We start from the raw sequence: 27,400 nt of genomic DNA on the forward strand, positions 1-27,400 counted from the left end.
GGTATGTGATAAAACTCATATATGATCCTATCTTAAAAATGTACCTTGTATAATCTGTCTTCAGGGAAGCTTGCAGTCATTTTTGACCCGACTGGGTACAAACTGTAAAAATGGGAAGCAGTTGCCCATGAGTTACACCATCATCACAGGTTATGAGTGATCGCTTTGAATGAAAGAAGAAAATGACAAAGGTCACAAAAGGTCCTTGCTTATCAGTCATCAAGGACGAACTAAAGGATACTGGATGTCTAGCAGGCATTCATATTTATATGGAATCCACGTGACAGGTGCAGCATCCCGGCTAACGAATATTTCAAATAACACAGGGTTGATTGAAATAAAACATAAAAAGCTAAACAGTGTTTGGGAGTAGGTTTAAATTTGTTATGGCCAGACATGGCGAATAAAAAAAATGATCATGTCAAAAATGCTTCTCAGTACTCAGTGGAAGCACTAAAAATAAAAGAAAACAAAGATGAGAAAAGTGTTTGGTGATGACACTACATGTAAGTCTCCGTTCGCTGAACCTGTTTGTCAATCACATGACGAATTGCCAGCTGAGTGAATTCAGGAACTTGTACTAATAGTATAGACCATGATAGACGTTGTGTTTGTTAGACTAATATTATATATAATTATTACTTTTGTAATAATAATTCACATGGGGGGGGGGGGGATTTTATGATGGATGTTAAGATTTCTATGACAAATGTTTTTATGCTCCTTAAATTACGGGTAGGTGGGCTTATTAAATTTCACCGTCGGTCCGGTTTTCCTATCCATGCTGTAATTTTGTCATGCAGTGAGGGGAAAAATACTAGTGATAGAAGAAAAATACTTGGTACATGTGTTCAATACATACATGTACATGTAACTTTAGATGATATTTCCAGTGCAAGACCCACGTCCCTGTCTCAAAGGTCCAGGTCACACTTGCATGATTATCATTATGAAATACTGCATGTTAAACTAGTCGGTTCAGGCTTTTAATGCACGGAGGGATTTAAAAATAAATTTACACCTATTATCGGTACATTAAGGCGATGTGTCTATTGCAAGACCCACATCCCTACCTCATATTTAAGTTCAAGGTCACACTTGATGTTTTATCCGGTTATGAAATGCTGCAAAAATCATCATGGCACATGGATAGAGTGTAGTTGACGGTCATGTCCAGGCGCTAACTTTGTCATGCACAGAAGGATTTTATAGCGTTTTGGCTCATTTTTTCGATACATGACGTTGCCTGCAAGACCCACGTCACTAACTCTGACTTCATCCTAAGTTCGCTTTATCTGAATTTATAGACAAACAGTACATGGCCTATTAGTAAAATTTTGCAAAATCCATTAAACTGGATTGCATTCCGGGGGCATTCTTCTCTTACCGTGACAGTTCTTGTTTTGACGTTTTCAAAAAAATGAGGGGCTTTTCACCCTTTAATGATGATATGATTTAAGAGTTGTGAAATCAATATTTTTAAGGTCAACTTGCTGAAGAGTATCTCCAAGATAGCAGCCATATCTATGCGGTGTGGGTTTTTACAGACAGTTGCAAACGGACGCAAAATGTCAACAACACATTTAGTTGGAGCTGTTGATCAAGGAACAAGCAGTTCACGATTTCTGGTATTTATTTGCCTTTCTATCTTATTTAAAGTTATTTCTCATTAATATTTCACCGTGCAAATCACATTCCTTATGAAATTTTATTGCTAACCAGTGCATATATTCGGATATGCTGTATCCGGATAAAATATTTTAGGGAGTCTACCTAAACGGACGTCATAGAGTCTTTTGACAATATTTGTTATTGGTAGAATATAGCCAGGGATATATAACAAGTGTCAAAATATCCTCATTATTGTGGCTTAATGTTTTCAAGATGTGCCTACCGCTTTCACCATCCACCCCCTTGGCCTTGAGTTTTGACAGCTTGAGATAACATAAGATAATATTTATTTTAAGTTGGCAGGACAAATACAGAAAATATCAGCTCAAATGAACTTTTATAACAGACTGTTTTGAGTATTTTACACCCCTCCAACTTCTACCAGAATAATGCGTAGATATAATCTTATTAAATTATAACATTTATTACAATCATATTTTGAGCTTATTTTCTGTTTAACACAAATTAGCAAAAATTAGAGTTCCTGCATAACACACAGCACTCTCTTGTGTCTCAGAGTTTTCAATAAAAACTTCTGAAGCTTATTTATCAGGGATGGGGGTCTTTAACCTCAGGCATGTAGGAAGCAAATTGACATTGGGGCTTCTCCTATGTGCCTGAACCTCATGTCTGTGAGATGATTTTAGGATTTAGTAAGAAATTTCCATTATTCCAATCAAACAGTCTTAAAGGGACTGTACACCAGATTGGCACCAAAAAAGTTTTTTTCTGTAACAAATCTCATGACAATTATTTAATAGAATGTGTTACGCTTTGATATCATAATTGTAAAAAAAAGTACCAAAATGTAAAAAAAAAATTGTGCCAGAGACCGGGTTCGAACCTGTGTCGCCAAAATTGCAGTCCAGCGTCGTATCCACTGAGCTACGAAGGCTTCCTCCAAACGAGTAACAAAATTAAGCTATACACCTAACTTGGTAATATCACGTGATAACACCGACTAGCCAATCACACATAAGGAATGAATTCTACTAGGTAGACATACCCAGTAATCTTTTTTAATGGAAAAATATGAAATAACTGCTAAACTTAAATAAATTGTAAACTATGTGGTACTTCAGTTTGTAAGTTTCAATGCATTGTACACATTAATACCAAGTTTATGACAGTTTTTCGACAATTTTCTTTTTTTCTTGCAAATTGATCATCTGGTGCACAGTTGAATTAACTAATGCACTATAGTACATGCCCAAACAAACATGGTTGAATCCAAACAATCTAAAACAAGGATATAAATCAAAGGCCTCACTAAGAAATTATGCCAAAAAAAGTTTATATTAGCTTGCTACAATATCTTTATCTCTCAAATACAAGAATATCTTTCTGATTTTTTTTCAGATCTTCTCTGCAAAGGATGGAAAGCTAATCACATTTCACCAACAAGAGATTGAACAAAAGTATCCAAATGAAGGGTAAGATGATTTAGTAATAGATTAATGTATTTGTAAATGTAATATTTAATCCTACAGGGACAGTATAGAGAACAAAATGTTATAAGTGAACATGTCTAATCTAAGCATAACAGTAAACTAGCAACTACCCAGCCTCACACGTCACGTGAGGCGGGACCTATCAGGTAACATGTGGTTCAATGGACCATTACAGTATTTGGAGTTATGAATCAGGGGTCTGTTGCATGGAGAGAATTTTTTTTAAATAAATTATATAAGCATTTAAAAAGTCGTGTCTTCAGATCCATTCAGACTGAATAAATATGTTGAAACTAAGGAGATATTTTGTAACTGCATGTATGCATGCATATAAGAGAGATTATCATCAGTGCAGAACTACATGGCCTGTATGGAATTGCTCCTAGTCATCTAAAAACATGCCTGACTTCTTAAATTAGTACCTGCGCCGCCCCTTTTTTATAGTCTGTTGGTAAAAAAAATATATGTTTTTTTTGAGTTGGTGATTAGAAAATAGTTTAAAAACCTTCAAAGTTTAATACAGAAGATTACTGTGATGCCATTTTCCTAATGATGACAATAATGTCTAACATAAAGCTGGTTAGCTTAATAAAAAAAAATGCATCCCTACTCTACCTGTTTTTGAAAAGGATAAAACCCTTACCAAACCATTTTTTTTGTCCCAAATGGCATTTTACCAGAGCAGTGCTTGCAGGCTTGCTTATTGAACCACTGCCGGATTATGCTACTTTAAGGAAAAGATAAGGTTACATTTGTAATCTTTATTTTACATGTAAATCAGCAAGTTTTGAACTTTGACCAACTCATTTTCAAAGCAGTTGATAACAAATTTGCTTATGAGGTCTTTCCAACTAACCTAATAAATACTTGAACGCCATGATCTAGTATGGTTGTCCAGTTGCCGCTGTGGAAAGCACATTCAATTATCCAAAGGCATCTTGGGTTTAAATTCCCTGCCAGGGCTCACCTGATTTGGTTGATTGTCAGCAAGCTGGACAGGTGGGTTGTTCAAGTTGCTCCATTTTTCCCAAACAGCATGAGACCTTACTGTCACTAACTATCATACCAACAAGGGATATTATATTTAATATTATGTTGTTTGTTTCACAACCGTCGTCTGTTAAATAAATACTTATGTGATGTTTTTGGACATTTATAGGTCTATTCTTTCTCTGTTTTCTTCAGCTGGTGTGAGGAAGATCCTATTGAGATCCTGGGCTCCGTCCAGACCTGCATCTCTGAAGCTATGAACAAACTAAAGGCTCTCGATATCAGCCCAGACAGAATCAAATGTATGTGCAATAATCTGCGTTTCTTTTGCTTCAAATGAAAAAATTATATTTATCAACACTGCACTATCACGAAGAAAGAATTTTTTTTATGTTAATGAATATTTATATTCTGTCAGTTTCCTTTTCTTGTAAACTCTTTTGCTTAATGAATTTCAATGTAACTTGACACACATGTTCGCCACATTGAGTGAACATTGAGAGGGACATGTTATGGCCAATCGAATATTACTTCACTTAGTCCAATTCAGAATTCGGGTTCAAAGGCCACTTTCCATATCATCTCCGTTACTCTTCAGCTACAGGGAGGGTTTCTAATTTACTCATTATCTTTTGTTGTAAACCAAAGGGAGCTAGGTCTTATTTCAACCACTTTTTGTAATTGTAAGATTTAAAAAACAATGTCATTTCAGGTGTGGGAATAACAAACCAGAGAGAGACCACATTGGTATGGGACAAAGTGACTGGAAAACCACTCTACAACGCCATTGGTAATAGAACGAGATCAATTATTGTCTTGTCTGTGTAGTAGCATATTATACTATGGCCCAGGGGCAATGATTATGAACAGGCTCATGTCCAAGTCTAGACTGAGAAGCACTTTTATTAAAGTAAAAGAATCATCTGGATTCCATTTGTTCTACAAAAGTAAATGTGTAATTGTACAATTTCAAATGCTGGTAGTAATAAAACCCAGCAAATTTTATCTTCAACACTCAACTTGAAAGGAAGTTGCAGTAAAATCAAGATTTGCAGTTTTGCCACTTGAGTCTGACCTCGTACCTGAGACTGTTTCTAATCATGGCCCCAGTGTTTCGCTCCTTACTCATAGCTTTATCTATGATTAGTATTGGTTATCACTTAGGAATGCTAATGTTTAAATCATTGCTATGACAACTGTTCAGAGCTAAGTCTGCTTATGTTACCTTTGTATTTTTTCATCATATGTCACTATCTAAAATTTATATCTTACCTTTATTATTTTAGAAGATTGAGTAAATGATTTCTTCTTTAAAAAATGAGAGAAATTTAAGTCCAGTTTGTTGTCATCCGCTACAAGTCAAGTCAAGACAAGTCAATTGATTAATTGGTAATTAAAGACAACAGGTAACATAAATAAATGAGAAGCGGTACCGTTGTGTCTCTCAGCCAGGAAAGCATCTTTACAAGCATAGTATATTTATTATATATATTACACAGGATAATTGATTACTTCCCTTTAACTATTAATGTTCAATAAAAGATGGTATATATAATTGGTTAACCCTTTGCATGCTGGATAAATTGTCGTCAGCTCAAAAATGTTGTCTGGTTTATTCTAAATTTCTTTCAATTTACTTAAAACTTTGGGGATATATTGACTGAGTGGCAAACAGCTTGGAACCTGACCAGGCGCCGAGTTACTCGGCGTCTGGTCTGGTTCCGAGCTGTTTGCAAAGCCTTTAAAATCGCCATCAGCAGCCTAAGGGTTAATTGGTTAGTTTAACTTGTGTTTGGATTGATTAAAACATTCTATAAGTCACTGTTTAAAGATTTTAAGAAACACATTTTCATCAGTCATCACCAACATCTTGAAAAACACATGTATATCAAAACACATACATAAATAGCATGTTCTTAAAATTTGTTACCCAACAATTTTTTTTCCTTTTCTTCTTAAGTCTTAATCATTTTTATAAGTTACATTGTTTGGGATACATTTGTGTATACTTAAGATATGTTATATTATTTGCAAAACAATCACATATATGGAATTTCGCCAACGTTATCTTTCTTCTTTTTTGAAATTAATGTTTATCTGGGCAGGTTTTCATAAAACGTCTAAAGTCATTTCCTAAGTTAAGTCAAGTAAAGGATACTAGTGGTCATCATATGATTTAGTTACTCAATAACATCTTATTATTTTCATTCATTTAATGTAATAAACATTTTTTTATGTTAACATAATCACTTGTACATCTCTTTAAATTTGACTATGAAATGTAGGAAATCGGCTTAAGTTAAGAAATGACTTAAGATGTTTTATGAATGCTGGCCCTGATTGTGCCATTCTCTATTTGGTGAATACATTGTACAAGCTACACATTTTTATAATTTTACAGTGTGGCTTGACATGCGAACAGCCTCCACAGTCAAGCAGATGATTGGTCAGACACCTAACAAGAGTAAAGATGATCTCAGGGTATATATGATTAAGATCATACTTTGTTGGAAATTTTGACTATTTAAGATTGCATGTTGTTGCTTTTTGGCTTCTTTGTTGGCAGAATGGCAGTGTTGTATATGCATGCTAAACTTAAATATTGGCTCTTTCTAAAAATAGGTTTAAGATTTTCATATTGAAACTTGGTACACATGTTTACAGAGACAAGATGTACATGTACAGTTAGATACATGTATCTGGCTTTGAATTATTTTTGTAATGACCCTTTATCAACTGAAAAATAAGTAAGGGATGAGCGTACTCTTGGTTATGGTTTACATCTCTCAGGAATGATATGCTCAGATTTAATGTTAGACAAAGACAAAGACAAAGAACATCAGTACCTTTTAATACTGTTGTTTTTCATGGCTTTCTAGGTTCATACATGTGCATATGGTTTTTCAAATAAAGTGTAAAATCACACAGCAATTTGTATTTTAGCTCCAGTGTGGTCTCCCAATCACGACCTACTTCAGTGCGTTGAAGCTGCGCTGGTTGCTAGACAATGTGCCAGAGGTTGCCGCGGCAGTGGAAGATGGCAGGTGCCTGTTTGGAACCGTGGACGCTTGGTTGATTTGGGTAAGAGTAAACGTCATCTTGAGTTGTTTTATACATGTATAAAAATGGAAGAATGTTTTGTTTTTTTTGTTCACCCAGCTCATAGATCTTATCTCCTATAAAAGTGGGTCACATGTGGTCAAAAACTAGGTCACTAGGTCAAATCTTAGAACAATCTTTGGAACACACTAGAGACATATTGGTCCAATTTCCATGAAACTTAATAAGAATGTTTCCTCTTACACAAATTCAAAACTGGGCCACATTTGACAAAATATTAGGTCAATAGATAAAATCATAGGTTTTTTTTTTTATAGAATCTAACTGGTGGTACGGATGGGGGTAAACATATCACAGATGTGACAAATGCAAGTCGCACAATGCTGATGAACATCAACTCCCTTCAGTGGGACAAGGACCTATGCAAGTAGGTATCGTCTGATAGTTATGTTTTCTATCATTCGGAGACCCTCGGCCATTTTCCATCAAAACAACCTCGGATATATATGGACGGTTTACAATGGCAGAAATCTTTACATTAAACTACTCTGCAAGTAGTTTGCATAGTATTTCAATTTAGTAGTTAAACGTTATGCCTTTACTCTTGGGTGTTTTAATTATTTCTTTAATTTATGTAATAATACACTCCACTGGAAATCAGTTTTAACTAATTTATACAAAATACATTTTAGAACTGAACACTGCAATTAATGTGTACTATTATTTAAAAAATAACAAATTACTTTGACTGATGTACCGGCATACATCTGAGGTTGTTTTCAATGGAAAATGGCCAAGGAGCTTTCAATGGTCTTATACATCTAGGCAAAAAGCAATGGTCATTTATGTCACAGTCCACAAATTTATTAAAAAATATGTTTACTGTTAGCATTGTCATACATGAGATTTGACAATGATAAATCTCTGTTGTACACATAACATCTTTGCTGTGGTGTACGAGAATTATTGTGAGTTAATATGAAAATCAAAGATTTTCACTAATCTTGTTTTACGCTCATAGACTATAAACAAACTTCATAAAAAGTTTGAGCATCCCTTTTTCTTTTTTTCTTTTACTTCATTTATTGGACATATCTTTGAATGCCCAATAAGCTCCAGTATTGAAGAAACCATTGTATTTTTCATTGGCTATTAGGCTATCGGACAGAAGATTAATAAGAAGGGTTCAAGAAGCCTAATGCAAAATTATTTTTATCCTGATATCAACAAATAAACTGAGCACAGCCAAGAATGGGGCTTTAAAAGCTTAACCCAACTTACAGACCTTATTTTCCGTCTGTTGATGAATTATATGTGGTGTTTGTATATATGAGTTGTACAATACTTCTTTTGAACATTTGTTGTTCAATCTTTTTTTAGGTTCTTCGGAGTGGATGAGAGTGTTCTACCAGAAATCCGAAGCTCGTCTGAAGTGTATGGTAGCCTTGTCAGTGGGCCTTTGAAGGGATGCCCGATTGCTGGGGTAAAGTATCCGTGTTTGGTTTTTTAGCTCGACTATTCGAAGAATAAGGAGAGCTATCCTAGGCACCCGAGTGTCGGCGTAACAACTTATGTTTAAGTTTGCGTACCACCTCAAATAATTTTAAAGTCCATTGCACACTTGTTCACCATCATGCCCCCAACCTGTACACAGAAGGAGATAACTCTATCAAGCATTTTGACAAAATTATGCCCCTTTCTCTACTTAGAATTTACGTTAAAGTTTGCGTACCACCTCAAATATTTTCAAAGGCCATTGACATCTGGCTTTGAAACTTCGCACACTTGTTCACCATCATGCCCCCAACTTGTACAAAGGAGGATGTAACTCTATCAAGCATTTTGACAGAATTATGCCCCTTTTTGGACTTAGAATTTACGTTAAAGTTTGCGTACCACCTCAAATATTTTCCAATTCAATTTATGTAAATATCTCAGCACATCATGTATTGCATTGAAATCTAATCTAACAGTGATCTATGCATGTTTTGCCAAAACTTTTCAATCCATACACTGAAAAGCGGTGGAATAAATGAGCGCGCTGTCTCTGTGACAGCTCTTGTTGGACAAGCCAAGATATGTGCTCCTGTTATGCTCAAAATAAAGACCAGAAAGGTTATGTGAGCAGTGGAAACCTATAATAACAATTAAAAACTCTCACCTTGTGTGTTCTAAAGTGGTATGGCTTTGAACTGATATAGAAAATGATTTTTTATTATAATTATCTAACAACATACTGATTCTAGTTTTTTGGCACAAGACTCCAATTGTCAACTTTTTATTAAATGTCTTGAAATTGTTGCCATACCTCTGGAAACACTTTTTACACTGATATTTGGCTGTTCAGAGAAAATGCAGTTTAGCATTAGTATTGTTGAACTATTTCGACTAGTCCCATGCTAAGATATTTTGCTCCTTTTATCAACTGAGAAAAATGGAAAAGTAATTGTTATTGTTATTGGCTGTTCTTTCATCCATCATAAGTAGTGCTATATGGCGTGATACCACAAGTGTTTTTCGTATATATATTCTCCTTAAAGACACTTACCTGGCTTTTCACTTTAAAACTGTCCCAGTTGAATAAAAAGCAACTGGCTGTTGTAAAACCATCCAAGACACAAATTTTGACCACAAGAAAACATAACACTGACCAACTCAGGGTGGGGGGGGGGGGGGTCAATAGAAGGCAGATAACTGAGCCATATGATAATATAATCTGTGCAACCCACTTTGTCAACAGATACTTGGAGACCAGCAGGCCGCCCTAGTTGGACAGCAGTGTTTCCAGCCCGGACAGGCAAAAAATACGTAAGATTGTGGATTTTCTTTAGCTTTGGGAGGGAGGGTTCCGAAGGATTCTCATCATAGTTCTTCTTTGGACAGGAGGTAGGAAAAGGGGAATATGAATATTTAATCTTTGTCTTGGAGATGAGGGGGGGGGGGGGGGGTTGATCGGGCAGATATTTGTCATAAATTTTCATTGAGTGGGGAATGGAGATCTGAATCTGAAAGGTACTAGGAGAATGAGGGAAATATAATATTCAACATAGTTTTTCTTGGGGAATAAGGAGTTATCTGAGATACATGTCATAGTTTTTCTTTGGTTGGTTTTACTTTTTGTCAAGCTTGGGCCTAGTTGAGGCAAGGGACATAGCCCTTTTTATGGGAACTCAGTGTGAACAACAGTATTATGGAGATGAAATGTTTAGCTGTTGAAGCTGAAGCCGGCGTTTTTAAAAACTGCAGATAATTTATAGAGACTTTAAAAAAAGGGAAAATCTATTAATAGCCCCTTTTATGGAGTAAAAAAAGCATACCACTGATTAAGTGACATACATTAATTGCATACGAAAAAGCTTGATATTTTAAATAAAAGTAAAGACCTTAATTTTATAAGAAACATGATTGACATGTTTATAAGTAAGACCATTTTAAGGATTGATACTTTTCATATTGCGTAAAAATATTTGGTCAGTGCACTTCTAAAATATTCAATATTTATTTTTACACTCGTTATTTTGCAAAAATCATCTGCGTTATTTGAACTACAACGCTGAAAAATAAAACTTCAAAGACAATTGAAAGTACATGTAGTATAATTTTCCTGATATGGGGTATACAGGGGGCAGGAAACCATACCTCAGACCAATATTCTTTTCTCTGTCCTGTATATCCCATATCAGGTCACCTACTAACCCCATAACTTATTTATTTGTAATTTATTTCAGTTATGGGACAGGCTGCTTTCTGCTGACAAACACAGGAGAAAAGGTGATTGATCATCAAGTTATCTTACTTTTTTCTCTCAAAAACCAACATACATCATACAATAATGTTGTCTGAAGCATGACATAATATGTTTGAACTGTTATTTATCCTGAAGAATTAAACCCATCTCCATATGCACAATTTGATTTAATTGACAATATTAACATATGCCTAGTCTTTTGTGTTGAGAGAAAACTTGACATTCATGTTGTAAAGAATGCATGGGGTTAGGACATCTTTGTGTATTTTTAACATTGCCCTATGATTTCATAAGCGAAACATCATTTGATCAATCATATACGATTTTACAATTATCGTTGTTCATTTATACAAATGTATATGGTAAATAACCAACCATTCTCAAAAAAATACAATATATTCACTGTGAGCTGCACAAGATTTAAAAAAAATATGAATAATTATTTAAAATGTAAATTAAAGGATTAATTGAATCATTTTATATGTTTGTGTTGTATGAATGCTGAAGGGCATACTTGCATGCTAGCGCACTAAATGTGATTTGCTGTGTAAGCCATGCAAAATCAATCCTTAAATATTCTTTAGCTAAACACTAGCTAAGACTTGAACATGAACATATTCCAACTACAAGACCACTCAACAATAGGTTTGGACCACAAGGTATCTTAACATAAAACTTAAGTGTTTGTTTATTATTGTGTCACCCCTCTCAATTAAGGGCCTGGACTTACAAGACACCTTGATTGATGAACATCTTAACTGCTGATCTCCTATATGTCGGGCGCCTGGCAGGAAGGCAGTCCTCTGGCCCGTTCTGTATGAATATTTAACATAGTGCTTGTGTTTTTCAGTTGGTCCAATCCAAGAATGGTTTGTTGACAACAGTGGGGTACAAACTTGGTCCAGACACACCTGCTGTGTATGCACTAGAGGTATGGAAAATGTCATGAGTGAAGATATCTAGGGCTGTGTTCATAAAACATCTTAGTGAAAATGTTCAGCTTAGTGAAGAAATGCTTTTTTTCTTAGTTAAATTGAAGGAAAACTACGTTTTAACACCAAATATGCAAAAATAAGCAAAAATTGAACCAAATATTATGAATAAATTTGATAAAAAAAATAGAGAGTGTATAAAAATTTAATATTCTTTGTTAGAAATTTGAAAATTTTCACTAAGGGGCTGTATGAATATGGATTCTGATGTTCAAACTTTAATAAGCTTTATGTTTTATCTCCCCAGTTGCCGTAATATATACGAGTATATATTTATATACATCCAAACACCATTTTTCTAAAATAATCGCTATTCCAAATTTACTTTTTGGTCATGATTTTATTTCCTCTTTGTTTAATTTAAAGAATCATCAATAATTCCGAAATCGCTATTTATTATATGGATAGCTGACCTTATAATGTTCTTCTCTAAATAGTTTTACCTACACTTATAAGCGGTAGAATGCACATTTTAGAAGATTATATATGTACCTATAAATATTTAATGTTAAAGATATATAATTATGAAAATACTAACACAAGGCATCGTATTTAGACTGGGAGATTTGCTGAGCAAAGATTAAGATTAAGAATGGAGATAACCAAGAGACGAAGAAGGAAGAAAAGAAAGTTTGGTACAAAACATTGGGAGTAGCGTACAGTTTAGATAATCATGTTTATGATATTTTTCAGGGGGCAGTTGCAATTGCTGGTGCATGTATCCGATGGCTTAGGGATAACCTTGGAATCATCTCTTCCTCGGAGGAAAGTGGTAAGTTATGGTGACAGTAACTTATTGGAACTCAATTTTTAATTTGTTTTTCTGTATGAATATCATTTTTAATTTGAGAACAGAAGAAACAATGTTAGACATTCCATTCCGACATTGGTACTACATTCCTCGATATCAATTAATATGAAATTACTCTACATAGACAATTAATTGTGAGACTTCAGATGCAAGATTTGGTATGGTTTGACAATTCATACTTAATTTTCAAAAGATGAGATGCTGCATATTGTATTCAATGACTAATGCAACACAGGGCTGATTGTTCAGATATTTGTTTATATCAATTACTTGATTAACAGCACCGTTTTATACTTTTACACATAAGTTTGTTGACAATGTGTTCATGTAATTGAATGAAATAAATACAGTTTAAAGAGACTAGACACCAGGTGGCCCAAAAATCAGCAAAATAAATACAGTATTTTCTCAAAACAATCCTAGACTTGTCAATGCGAGCTGGTAGGAGACCGATAATACATCACTTTACATGGTTTAATTAAACAGCAATCATGTTGCCCTCTCATCTGTGTTTCCCTTTTAAAAAAAGCTTATAATGGTTTCCCAGTTTAAATCACAATTACCAATTGAACGGTCACAGCAGTAAAGATTTGAAATAATGACAAGAACAACTTTGTAAACTTTAACAATGTCCTAAACAGTCGGCCTGTAATATACAGTGATGCATTTGTATATTCTTTACCCTTTAGAAACTCTGGCTAAGGAGGTTGACAGTACACATGGTTGCTACTTTGTACCTGCATTCTCGGGCCTATTTTGTCCGTACTGGCAAGATGATGCTAGAGGGTAATTATATTTCCTAACTGTTTTTAATGTTGTGATGAAAATACAACATATACACACATGGTGTGTGGTTTAGGTACAGAATTCCTCTTGGAACTTCTCTAAACAGTACCGAAATGAAAATTTTATTTTATGATTTCAGGATCATCTGTGGTCTGTCGCAGTTTACTACCAAGGAGCACATTGCTAGAGCAGCGTTAGAGGCCGTTTGTTTTCAAACCAGGGAGGTATGTTGGAATGGAAGTACTGTATTGCTTAATGATACTTTTGTTTGTGCATTTGATCCCGAGTAAATTTACCCTGTACATAAATATATTGGTTTGAATTATACCACCGCTTCACACAGTGAAGTGGGGGCTATATAGGAATGACGTGCGTCACCACGTCCGTCTGTCCGTCCCGTTATTGTCAGATCTATATCTTTGTCAAACAATGACAGATTTTTAATTTATTTGGCGGAAGTGACCACCATAGTATGAGGACGTGTGCCCACATGACTAATGTCGTTACCTTTGAGGTCAAGGTCACGGCAACCTTTTGAACTGTTTCGCTATATAAGCCTTACTGAAAATAATTAGTGTCTTTTCCATATCTTTAACATACAATGTCAGATTTTCAAATTATTTGGCAGAAGTGACAACCATAGTATAAGAACGTGTGAGCTTAAGACCAGTGTCCCTACCTTCAAGGTCAAGGCCAAAGCAACTTTCTAATCTTATGTTTTAGTATATAAGCCTTACTGATGATGATGTGCCCGGATTATATCTTTTTCATTCAATGTAAGATTTTTTATATTATTTGGCCTCATGACACTTTGATGTGCAGGGTATTTATCACATTCTGTGATAGCTCTAGATAAAATATAGTTATATTTCATATTGTCCCACAGTTTCCATGCTTCCTGTTTCCTGATCGCCATGTGTATGTTCCACATTTAAAATATTTAAGTTCCACAGTTGCCATATGTATGTTCAAACATTATTATTTGTGTTTCACAGTTGCTGGAGGCTATGAATGAGGACAGTGGTATTCCATTGAAGTCTATCCAGGTCGATGGGGGAATGACGGCAAATGGCCTTCTCATGCAGCTGCAGGCTGATCTTATGGGAATTGATGTTGGTATGTCACATCTGTGTTATATTGTTTGATACCATTTATGAGAAAGAAAATTGCATGTAACACATGTGTCCCTTTCATAGTTTTGAATGTTACAAGGTTATGTCCTATCATATAATTTTCCCTTGATCTTATCAAGGTTAAAGTATTTTAGTACTGTTACTCAATTTTAATTTTTAATATAAAAACTTGGGCGAATAAATACATCATACATGTCCTCCCAGTTTAAACTCATAAACTGTTGCATGCATTAAAACAATTTATTTGTAAGACACAAAGTTAGAATTGTTGTTTAAATCTTATCAGTGCGCCCAGCAATGTCAGAGACCACTGCCCTGGGAGCAGCTATGGCAGCTGGCCATGCCCTCAAAATCTGGGAGATTGAAGATAAGGAAAAACAGGTAAAGTTGATATTGATTTGCGGACAGACGGATGTGCAGCATCCATTAAGGTGTCCGTTTTCTAACTTAATGAGCTTTTGCCCAGTCATCACCAAACCTGAACAATATGAGTATAGGGTAGAATATCTAACCAAGTTTGATAACGAGCGATTTCACCGCAGTCACTTCAGAGTTATCGACTTTAAATTGCTCAAATATCACAAACTTATCAAACTTTTGATGGGCATAATTATTTTGTCTAGGTTTTCCACTCTGTTTTTCCTTATTTATGAAAAAATATTTTGATGACTTAATTATAGGTTAGTATATTTTGTTTCTTTAAGGAGTACTGTATATGAAAAGATAATTAACTACATAAATTGCCAAAACACAACCATTTTAAGTCGACCATATTGGAAATATCAGCTTTAATTATACCACTAGGGAGAGACGGACACGTTCAGGAGCCAGATTGATGTGGGAGAGAGAGACCAAAGGTTTGCCAGGTGGAAAGAAGCGGTCAAACGATCCATGCACTGGGCCCCTCAAGCCTAGGTAGGTAAACTAGTGTTTTAGATAAACAAGAACTGTAACTTCTGGTTAACAACAATTACTAAAGATTCTTGAATCTTGTATGGTGGTGTTGTTGTTTGCCATATTGTCTTTACCCTGTCCAACAGTCAGTCCATCCGTTTGTCACGATTCCGCTCAATAACTGTAAAACGCATGGACCCAGGAACTCATACTTGGTATGCAGGTAGGTCATGACCAGTAGATGACTCCTATTGATAAGGATATCAGTGGTTCGAAAGTCAAGGTTCTTGTGACCTCGAGTTAAAAAACGGTTTCCACTCAATAACTTAAGATCCTTTGGGTATAGGAACTTAATAATTGGTCATGACTAGTTGATGACCCCTATTGATTTTGTGATCAGTGGATCAAAGGTCAAGGTCGTGATGACTTTCTGGTGAAAAAAAACACTATGTTAGTGGTGTCCTTAAGCTGAAAAAATGGTTTCCGCTCAATAACTTCAGAACGCCTGCACCCAGGAATATAATACATGTCATGCCAGTTGGTCATGACCTGTAGTTGACCCGTATGGGTTTTTAGGTCAGTAGGTCAACGGTCATGGTCTCGGTGACTATAAGCTGAAAAAAAGTTTGCGATCCTTAAATATAGAATGTTTGGACCCAGGAACTTAATACTTTGTATGCCAGTTAGCTATGACTAGTAGATGGCCCCTATTGAGTTTTAGATCAGGAGGTCAACGGTCTAGAAGATGACCCCTATATAGTACATCGAAGGCCAAGGCCGTGGAGTTTAATGTGAAAAACAGTTCCCGCTCAATAGCTACAGAACGATTGCACCCAGGAATTACATCATCACCAGTAAGTGCTGTGGTGGGGGTATTAATCACATCCAATAATAGCTCTAGTCTTCTTTAGCTGTTCATCCAAAACTGTTTTACCACATACAATTTCGTAGCCAAAAACCGCTCATTCTACAGTATGTGAAACAGCATTAGTCTTAAATGTCTAAATGACAAATTCAGTTCAGGTTTAATCAATTGTCACAAATTGATTGAGTGCCAGTTTCTGAGATTTAACAAACAGATGAAATGACAAAGACAATTTTTAAAATTGAGCATTGTTTTATAGTTCAATGTCGTGTAAAGGTCAAATCTAAGATAAGTAATTGATTACAAAATAGGTAAGCAGTGTATACTAAAATCCATTATTTTTTCTCCAACCAGTAGAAACTGTAGCAGGTGCCTGTGATATGTGCTTGTGACCATAGATCAATGTTCCAATACTCACTGGCAAGTGTATACCATAGTATTTTGTATGGTGTACGAAAGGGTCCACAAGTCCAGAATGTATCCAAAATACATAGGTGCACCCATAGTTTCCTAAAATAGATGTGGATGTATCCATAATTCCCTAAAAAAACTTCAGGGTTCAACCATATTTTATGGGGGCACCCTTAATATATGTTTGCACTTATAAACATCTGTACAGTGGGTGCAACTTTAAAAACATATAGTTGCAACTTTAACTTAAGGCCGCACCGTATATGAATGAATAAACTTAACGGTTGCATCCATAGATTATGGGTGCACCGTATATTTTGAAATTAGGCCAATTTCGTACACAACACTTTTGGCCATGAATCCACTACTTGGCATGCAAAATGCCTATCCTCCCTGAGTATTGAAAAAACCTGAAAGACTTGTAAGATAATAATAACTTAAGATCTTTCAGGCATAGAGATTCATTCAAATGATTAAAAGATCTCAAAGAAAATATAAAAAATAAAGTGAAATACATGGACATCGTCTAAAATTCTAAATACATCAAAATGGCTTCAAAACATAGGATATCGTTATCAGATTCTGTGTTAAATGCCTCTGATGAGATACATGACTTTTCCTGCTCTGTGTGTAAAGATGACAATCTCAACATCGAGGCAAAGTATTTTTGTGGGGACTGCTCACAATATTTCTGTGACAAGTGTCTGACATTCCATGCCAAAATGCACCAACGCCATGTTGTGTTGGACCGTAAGAATGTTGCCAGGTGGGTGGTGCAGGGACATGCCCTGGTTACATGTAACCTGCACCCTCTAAAAACAAAGATTTCAAGGTAAAAGAAAAAGCAACCTTTACAATGAAGTTACCAACAGACAAAAAGAATTGTAATATTGTTGGTATGACAGAACTTCCAGGTGGAGAAATTGTTCTGGTTGACAACAGTAATTGCAAGGCAAAGGTGTTAGATAGCCAGCACAAGATTACAACCCACTGTGATCTCCCTGCCTATTCAAAGGACATCTGCGCCATCTCAGGCTACGAAGTGGCTGTAATTGATAATTGTTTCGGATCTGAGGTCCACTTCCTTTCTGTGTCAGCTGACACAATAAAGATAACCAGAAAGTTTGCGGTTGACAATGAATTTATTTCCATCAGTCACCATGTTGGCCAGCTGTATTTGGGCTCGTTCCATGCTCTGTTTATCTACACCACAGCCGGTCAATTGGTGAAAAAGATTTATGAAGATATGACCGATGAATGGACGGTAAACAACTTTGCATTGAGCACAGACGGCAGAAAAATCTACATTCCGTACTCCAGTCAAAACAAGGTTATCACCATAGACAGCACGGGCAACGTTCTGGCCACGCTCCAGGACCCTACCATTGATTGTCCAGTCAGGGTACATGTGAGCGAGAGTGGACATGTGTTTGTGAGTTCACTAGGGTCCCAAACCGTGTTGCAGATTGACCAGGAAGGCAGGAAGAAGCTGGCCACACTGATCAGGAAGGGCGATGGCATCAACAGGCCACAGGCAGTCTGGTACAGCACCAACACAGGCAGGCTTATCGTGGGAGGAGAACAAAATGGCATTGTTGTGATAAAACTACAGTAGTTGATCAGTGGAAATAGTATATCGGCCAATGAGGATAATACTAGTAGTAGATTTTCTCGAGCAAATGTTAGAGCAGTGAGGAAAAATTTGGTTTACGAAACGTTTATTTTATATGTTCTCAAACGTTTGAGTTTGATTTTTTTTTACTTTTATTTTTACAAGTTATATATCATGTTTCGTATGTGGAATTTAGAGGAGCTTCAAAACGATATACAATCAAATGACAATCAGAAAGCGGGTTAATTTTCACACTTTTTACTATCACTCATGGCACACGTGTCTTATGCAAGAGGGTCAAATAACGAATGTTTGCACGAGTGTTTTATGCATTCACTAGATCAATATTGCTTACATCTGTTGACTATTAATATCATTTTTCATTGCTATTCAGTCAACCATTGCTTTACTATTTGTTTTGATTTAATAAAATGTGAAATAAATATTGCATAAGTAAAAATAGATCTCCAAATCGAAACCGAAAGTTAATTCTCTAGGAATTTTATTTTTAGTTTGGTTTTGAACAACACAGACTTGTCTCCTAAATGAGTCCTCTCATTCTAGGTACTATATATTATAATGTAAAGCTATAAAACATGTGTCAAATAAAAGAAACCAAGTTAAAACTAGAGATTGTTGTTTGTTGTTGTGTTCTTGTTTTTTTTAAAAATCGGGTCTCTTACCATTGTGTTGTCGTAGCTAAAAGGTAATCAAAGAATGACATGAAATTTATACTAAGTTTGGCCTATTCACCCGTATTCAGTAAACAACATCTAATTCAGAAGATCAGTGATATTATAAATATTACGAATTAATGTAATAAATGGATGTAAGAAGTACAGTTTTGTTTTATGAAGTTCCTGGACCCAAAGGATCGTCAGTTATTAAGCGGAAACTGTCTAAACCCCAGAAACTATTGCATTTTCACCTCAATGTCACCGCGAGCTTGACCTATGGCCTGCTGATCTCTAAATCATTAGGGGTTATCTACTAGTCATGACAAACTGACATTCCATGTATGAAATTACTGGGTACAAGCGTTCTTGGACCCAAAGAATCGTCAGTTATTGAGCGGAAACCGTTCTTTTCACCTCAAGGTCACCGCGATCTTTACCTTTGACCTACTGATTTCAAAATCAAAAGGGGTCATCAACTAGTCATGAGAAACCTGCATACCAAATATGAAGTTGGTCCGAGTATGAAGTTCCTCGATCGAAGCGTTTTATACTTATTAAGCGGTAACGAAGTGTGGCGTAGGGACTGTTGACTAACAGACGTTGTTCACCTCATAGTCACCGCGACCTTTACCTTTGACCTTCTGTTCTTTGTTATTGATCGGAAATCGCTTTTTCACCTCAAGGTCACCACCACCTTAACCCTTGATAAACTGATCTCACAATCAATAGTGGTCATCTACGTGTCATGCCAAACTGGCATACCAAGTATAAAATTCCTTGGTGCAAGCGTTTTTTGTAATTGAACGGAAACCATTTATCAGCTTAAATTCCCCGCCAAGATATCGTTTTTAACCTGAATGTCACCATGACTTGACCTGAAGGTCAGCGCAACCTCCAACGGATCTCAAAATGAAAAGGGGCCATCTACCGGATCTGACCAACCTGCATACTAAGTATGAAGTTCCTTGATCCAAGTATGAAGTTCCTGGGTCCAGGCGTTCTATAGTAAATGGTCGGAAACGAAGTTTGACCTACGGACTGGTGACCAACAAATCGTTGTTCACTTGTAGTTCACAGTTACCTTGACCTACTGACCTCAAAATCACTAGTGCCCAAGCGTTATAAAGTTATTAAGCGGAAATTATTGTTTCACCGCGACCTTGACCTTTATTCTATTGGTCGTCGTTACTGAGCGGAAACCGTTTTTCACCTTAGGTCAACACGACGTTGACCTTTGACCTATTGACCAATAGCTGTCATCTACTTGTCATGACCAACTGGAATACCAAGAGAATGAAGCTCCAGGGTCCAAGCGTTATATAGATATTGAATGGAAACAACTTTTAAGCTAAAGGTCATTATCAACATTTTTTTCACCTGAAGGTCACCGCGATCTTGACTTTTGATCAAATGATCTCAAATCTATAGGGGGCATCTACTTGTCATGAGCAACTGGCATACCAAGTTTGAAGCTCCTGGTTGCTAGCGTTCTTTAGTTATTGAGCAGAAACCAAAGCGTTTTTCATTTACTGGTCATGACCAACCTTCGTACTAAGTATGTTGTTCCTGCGTCCAGGCGTACTAGTTATAATTTTAAGCGGAAACGAAATGTGACGTTCGGACGGTCTGGCGAACAGGGGAAAACAAAATGTCCCCCATGCATTTGGGAGACATTATAACTTCCATTGATACAATGGAATGCAAGTCTGTACCGGAAAATGTACATTTCAATAATTAAAACGGCGTGCGCTTTTAGAAACCACTCTTGAAAAAAAATAGTCAGAAGCCAGAAATACAATGAAGAATCCGTGCCTTAATATGTAGAAGTAATATTTTATAGAGAAAAAATAACAAACCTGCGCACAAGTGAAGACGAAATATACTTTGCGTTGCCGTTCGTACTCTGAACCAATGGGAAACCGTTTATTTATTTGTTATGATTATAATTATTATATGCTTAATCTATGTCTACCCTTTTCATTGGTCAAAATCAGTAAAAGCATTCCCTAAAGATCGTTTTTCATCATATTTATATTCATAACGTCCCAAAACGCTATGCTTTGAAAATAACGTCGCTGACATTGTTTACGGTCGCTCATTTTCTTTTTCAACATAGCGTGTAACGAAAATGACGTCACGTCCTGTTACGCACGCAGTTGTAATAAATCACGTTTTTTTTCTGGTGAATATCGTTTTCTATTGTAGTGTTTATACGAAAACAATTTCCTGTTTCTATTTCAGTGTGGATGTCACAATCGGGGACTGATGTTGTCCGTAACTGTTTACAAGATGAATGGGAACAAATAGTGTGATATATATGTCGTTTTAATTTAAAATCAGGGATTAGTATCAAGGTTCTTAAAATAATTCATGCAGGGACATTTAGATTAAATTAATGGATAAGTGATAAAATGATTTATTTTGGATTTTTTTTTACACTTTTTGCATTGTTAAACATGAATTGTTTATTTTTATAATGGTTGTGAATGTTAGTCAGAAAGTTAAGTGAAATGAAATAAGTCACATTGTTTTCCATTTTATTAAAATAAAACATGAGCATTCTCATTCATCAGAGGTTCGATAATGATAAATGATGTTGTACGCATAGCATCATCACTCTGGTGTGCGGAATGAACATAAGGTGCTAAGAAATTCTATTCGATGTATTTTTGTTCTTTTAAAATCCATTTGAGCTAGATTTTTGAGTCATGTTTGCTTTTATATTGTTATGTGATTGGAAGCATACTTCTTGTAGATATTTTGCGTTGCATATTATATACAGGCTAGTAATTTGATTGTACTATATGGTTTACCAGTAATCTAGATTTGTGTGTGAATTTTATAAGCACAAAAATGGAATATGTTTTTATATTATTTTACTTTTGTACATGTGTAGTAGTTTAATTATATATGTTAATTATAAAATTTACATCGAGATGTGCCAAGACGTCCGTCCCAGCTCAAATATATGTTGGAGTTCATTTTGATCATCTTCAGAAAATGGAACTAACGCAGCGAGGCGGCTGGACAAGAAAGCTCGCACCTTTTTCTGTATATCCTCAAAATGAACTATAACCTATTTAGTGTTCGCACTTATTTCACCCACTAGCCTCGCCCTTTGTGTAGTCATGCAGTATTTTGGCACGAAAGTTAAACTGCCCGGGAGTTAGTTTCATTAAATGAGTAAGGCAAATACAATGAATTGACGTTTGTATAAAAATGGTTTAAGCACCGAATCATAGACGTTTATGGGACTTCGTTTAAAATTCAACCCGAGTCATGTAGACTATTATATTCTAGCACTGCCGATATAACTGTTAGTGGTCTAAAAGGGAAAGTTTGTGATTTTTTTTGCCTGTTTAACTGCTAAAGATAACAATTTCATAATTTTGCTTAAACATGATATGATGTCAACTTTTATTGATATATCTGGACCAGTGGTTTCATATTTGTATAAATTCAGAAATACTGTAAATACATTAACTATATCTGAATGTCTTTCTCATGTCTGTTTAATAAGAAAGTTGTGTACTATCCTTCCATTTTGCTGTCTCTCTTTTCAACATGATGGTATCTAAACAACGTCTGGTGACCATGTCAAACTGTTAACGAACTTAAGAGAACAGAACATATAGTTTATGAAGACTTTTACCAGCCAGGTTCATCGTCTTCGTAATATATGGAATAATATATAGAAACATACGCATAGCTGATGAACAGGTTATACAATATATGAAAAAAGAAGTATTAAAATGTATATAATGTGACCAAATATGTTGAGAAATAACGTTAAACTACCAGATTCACCATGTTTCCCCGTAAGCACAAAGTTTCTTTAACAAACTCATTCGGAACTCCTCGGCCATTTTTTTTAAAAACAACCTCGGATGTATTTGGACGGTTTACATACTAAAAAAGAGGTACGTTTAAGTCCGCTGCAAGTAGATCGCGTAGTGATTTTATTTAGCAGTTAAACTTTGTGACTTAACTCTTGGGATATTTAATTATATTTGCAATAATACAATTCAATGGCAATCAATTTAAACTTAGATCAATAAATACAACTCTAACACACTACATTTAATTAATGATATAATTCAAAATTTTATGAACTACTTCAACTGATATACCTGCATATATCCGAGGTTGTTTTTGAAAAAAATGGCCGAGGAGTTCCGAATGTAACAAACTAAGATAATTTTATAATTTCTTAAACTCAAGGCGAAATCTTCTTTGATGGATTTATTCAGTGTGCCAACATTAAAAATTGCCATAATTTGTTTTTGTTAAAGTGTCGTTACCCTGTTGCGTGATGACTTCATTAAGTTTAGAATGTTCCTTCAATAGTATTACAACTTTATTTTGTATCAGTGTATATTTCTATGTATTGTAGTTTATATGTTAAATGCATATCATATCTAGTCAGAGTTTGCTAATCAATTGTCTTTAGATATAACTTGTTAACCTTGCGCAAACATATTGTATTTGTTTGTTTTTTAAACATTTATAACGATATCGTAAGGCTTGCTCTTAAAGCTGCACTTTCACAGATATATCATTTTTACAACTTTTTTTATTTTTTTGTCATGGAAAGGGCAATTTTTTGCGTAAATATCTGCAAACTAATGATATAAGATTGCTGACAAAAATCAGATCGTAGATTTTCATATTTCCGTTCGAATATTGATGTTTTATGGCTTAAACCGTTACTAACGGTTTAAGAAAATGCATTAAACATCAAATTTTGAAGTATAAAAATCTGCAATCTAATTTTTCTTGTATCACTGGTTTCCATGGATTTTCACAAAAATTGGCTCGTTCAAAGACAAAAAAGTTGTCAAATCGTTCAATTTGTGAGAGTGCAGCCTTAAAATCAATGCATACACACGTATAACAAAATCGATTTTGACTGATAAATTTCTTACTTAATAATGAATTTATGGAAAATATCAATTACTGAAAACAAGATTATAACCGTGTATTTAATAGCAGAAACCGCAAAAAAATAAATGATTGGTGATTGCTAAAAGAATAACTGTGGTCTACTATAGGCCAATAAGGTAGACATACCGTGTTTTATGCTCATTTCTTTTAAATTAAATTCGGTATCCTTCATAAAAACCATTGTTTTCGGCATTTATACATTTTTGGGGGGAATATATTGAAACAATATTAATAATTGTTGTAAATCTTATTTGGGAGTAAGAGTGCATCTTTAAAATTAGGAAAATTTAATTTACTAGTATTTTTGCAACGACAATTGCTTTGTTTTTGAAGAGTTTATTAAAGATGCACTCTTACTTCCAAATACGATTGACCATAATTAATAGAATTGTTTTGATATACTAAAAAGGACGGATAAATGTCCAAAACAATGGTTTTTGTGAGGGATACCGAGTTTAATTTGAAAGAACTATGCAAAAAACATGGTATTTCTACCTTATGAGACTATAGTAGATCACAGTAAATATTTTAGCACTAACCAATCATTTGCATGTAATATATTTGCGTTTTCAGCTTTCAAATACACGGATACAATTTTGTTATCAGTAATAGTGTCCATAAATGCATTATTTAGTAAGTAGTTAAAGATATACCACTCAAAATTTAAGTTTGTTATACATGTGTATGTATTGATTTTGAATAAGAGTGTCAATGAGTTTTGTTAATACGTCAAAATGTGAATACGATGCTCAGATTGAAATATTGAAAATAACGTTGTTTTGTATTTTTATAACGTGAACAAGTTACATTATTACAGTGTAAGTGTATATGTTTATGCAATTGTTGATATATAGTTATATTCTGCTACGATGTTTTCATCCATCTCTGCCAGGCATAATCATTTTTACTTTTACTTATATTTGTATCATATGTATAACATTACGCTAATAAATATATTATATTTATATATATTACTGCTGTCTCTGAAACCTTTGTACATCTTTTTTCCAATTAAAGTGGGCAGTTGAACCTACACTTAATGTACATGCTCAATGCCTTAAACTGCATATAAAAACTAAACAGTTTATTCAAACTGACAAAGGTGTGGACATCTACTGCTAGGTTGCTTGGTAATTGTTCTGATTGACTTTGTTGGCTGGCTCTTCGCCCGCCTTGTTCCCCGCAAGGGCTTGGTTATGCGCGTCTATAATACCAAGCACCCATATACCAGGATGTGCAGTGTCACGCTGATGAACAAAAATGCACACGCCCATCGCTCTTCACTGGTTACAGAATATTTGTAACACGACTATCTCCAAGTTTTGTTACATCTACCAGCCAAGCACTCTTCCCTGACTGATTGTTGAATCTCCACACCAAGACGTATAGACGCAGGCGTCGTTTTGTAACGCGCATTGGAAGTGCCTTATACCAATGTTTAAACCATATACGAAAAGAAGAGTTTGAAATGGCTGTTTTATACTGAATTTTACTGCACAAAAAGTATGTAGATGCTAGGGTGCAATTGCCAAAAAAAATGTTTCTGCGAAAGCCGGCCTTGCCACTTCTCATAAAACGCTCATCGAATCAAAGTTTTCATCATGAAATGTATTGAGAATTATGACCCCATGGGGGGCATATCAATTGACCCTTGTCCGTCGGTGCGTCCGTCCGTAAGTATTATACGAACTTGTGCAGCAATGGTTGGCTTGCTGCGGCACAGAGTGTTATTGCCCTTCAATTACCAAAAATATCATTTTCGATCTCGGGTCATTTAAATGTCCAAAACTATATATAACCTAGATTCGTGAAACCTTAGGGTAATGTTGTTGGTGGAATACGTTGTACACCTGGGGTTATGTTTGCAGCTGCACATAGTTAGGAGAGTTTTTGCTATTCAATTAGCAAAACTTGGCATTTTCGAAACATGGTTTTTGCATTTGATGGTCGGGACAGTTCTATAAACATGATACATTACAGTGGATGCAGCTTCATGTTAGCAGTTCTAAATGCTCCAATTTGTAAACAGCAAGGTGAGATGCTTTTATGCATCCCAAAAATTGGGGAGGAGGGTGTTGATTTGCCATTGTCTGACTGTATCCGTCCGTACGTAACTTTACAAGTTTTTGTCACTCAAAACTCCAACACTTAGTAACCTAGCGTCAAGAAACCTTGGTGGAATATTATTCAGGTGATGAAGTTTTGTACCTAGGGTTTCGTTTCCCGCTGCACATAGTAAAACCAGAGTAATGGCCTTTGGGTTAGCAAAAAATGCATTTCTGGCTTGTGTTGCTCAAAACTATATTACCTAGAGTCGTGAAACTTTAGGGGACTGTTAATGGGGACATGTATAATGAAGTTGCGCACCTGGGATTTCGTTCCCCGCTGCACTTTATAAAACAGAGTTGTGTCCCTTGATTTAGCAAGAAATGGCATTTCTGGATTTGTGTCGTTCCAAACTCGAAAACTATTTTATTTATAGCCAAGAAACCTTGGCGGAGTATTGTTTCTCTGATAAAGATACGTACCTGTGGTTTCGTTTCCTGCTGCACTTAAAAACTGTTATATGACCTTTGAATAAGCAAACATTGGCATTTCTGGACTTGCGTCGATCAAAACTTCGAAATTATATTACCTAGAGTCATGACACTTTACGGGAAGCTTTGCTTTGCACATTGGGTTTTGTTTGCCGCTGCACATAGTATATCAAAAGTTCAGGCCCTCTAAAAGGAAAAAAATGGCATTTTTGGACTTGTGTCGCTCACAACTACGAATTATTTCACGTTGAGCCATATAAACTTGGGGGAACGTTGTTCAAGCAATAAAGCTGTGCACCTGGGGTTTTGCTTTTCGCTGCACAAAGATAACCAGAGCTTTGGCCCTTGAATTAGCAAATATTGGCATTTGGCAAAATTATGGTCCTTGTTTTTGTGACAAACGCGGCATGTCGGGGCATCTGTGTTCATTGGACACATTTTCAGTATTTCAATTAATTTCAATTATTTAACTTACATGACGTAATGCATGCTTACTTTTCTGGTTCAAGGAATATTAAGTTTTATCTTAGTGTCATATATTTAGATGCCCCCCAAGGAAGGCATATTGTAATATGATCGTCCGTCCTTCCTTCTGTCTGTTCGTCCCCACCGTTTCCGCAAAATATCTGAAGAACGTTTAGGCCAAGGGACCTCAAAGCTAGGTTGATATTTTGGTAATGACCAAAAGATGAACCCTTTTAATGTTGAGGTCAATGCGTCAAGGGCCAAGCTCGTGGAGACTTCTAGCTAAAATGCATTTCCGGAAAATAACTAAAGAACGCTTCGACACAGCGACCTCAAACTTGATAGGCAGGTTG

At 35.5% G+C, this 27,400-nt stretch overlaps 1 protein-coding gene across 1 annotated transcript; it reads left to right on the top strand.

The window, feature by feature from the left end:
* Positions 1-1,512: 1,512 nt before the first annotated feature.
* On the top strand, positions 1,513-25,004 carry LOC128234526 (glycerol kinase-like). The gene is made up of 18 exons (XM_052948787.1): positions 1,513-1,628; positions 3,031-3,104; positions 4,308-4,414; positions 4,825-4,902; positions 6,514-6,593; positions 7,056-7,193; positions 7,490-7,599; positions 8,553-8,655; positions 9,913-9,980; positions 10,901-10,943; positions 11,771-11,851; positions 12,606-12,684; positions 13,413-13,509; positions 13,649-13,733; positions 14,505-14,625; positions 14,929-15,023; positions 15,447-15,557; positions 21,343-25,004. The coding sequence occupies exons 1-17, from the start codon at positions 1,527-1,529 to the stop codon at positions 15,555-15,557; spliced, it is 1,572 nt and encodes a 523-aa protein (XP_052804747.1). The 5' UTR covers positions 1,513-1,526; the 3' UTR covers positions 21,343-25,004.
* Positions 25,005-27,400: the final 2,396 nt, after the last annotated feature.

This window comes from Mya arenaria, chromosome 5 (assembly GCF_026914265.1).
Source record: "Mya arenaria isolate MELC-2E11 chromosome 5, ASM2691426v1".
NCBI lineage: Eukaryota > Metazoa > Mollusca > Bivalvia > Myida > Myidae > Mya > Mya arenaria.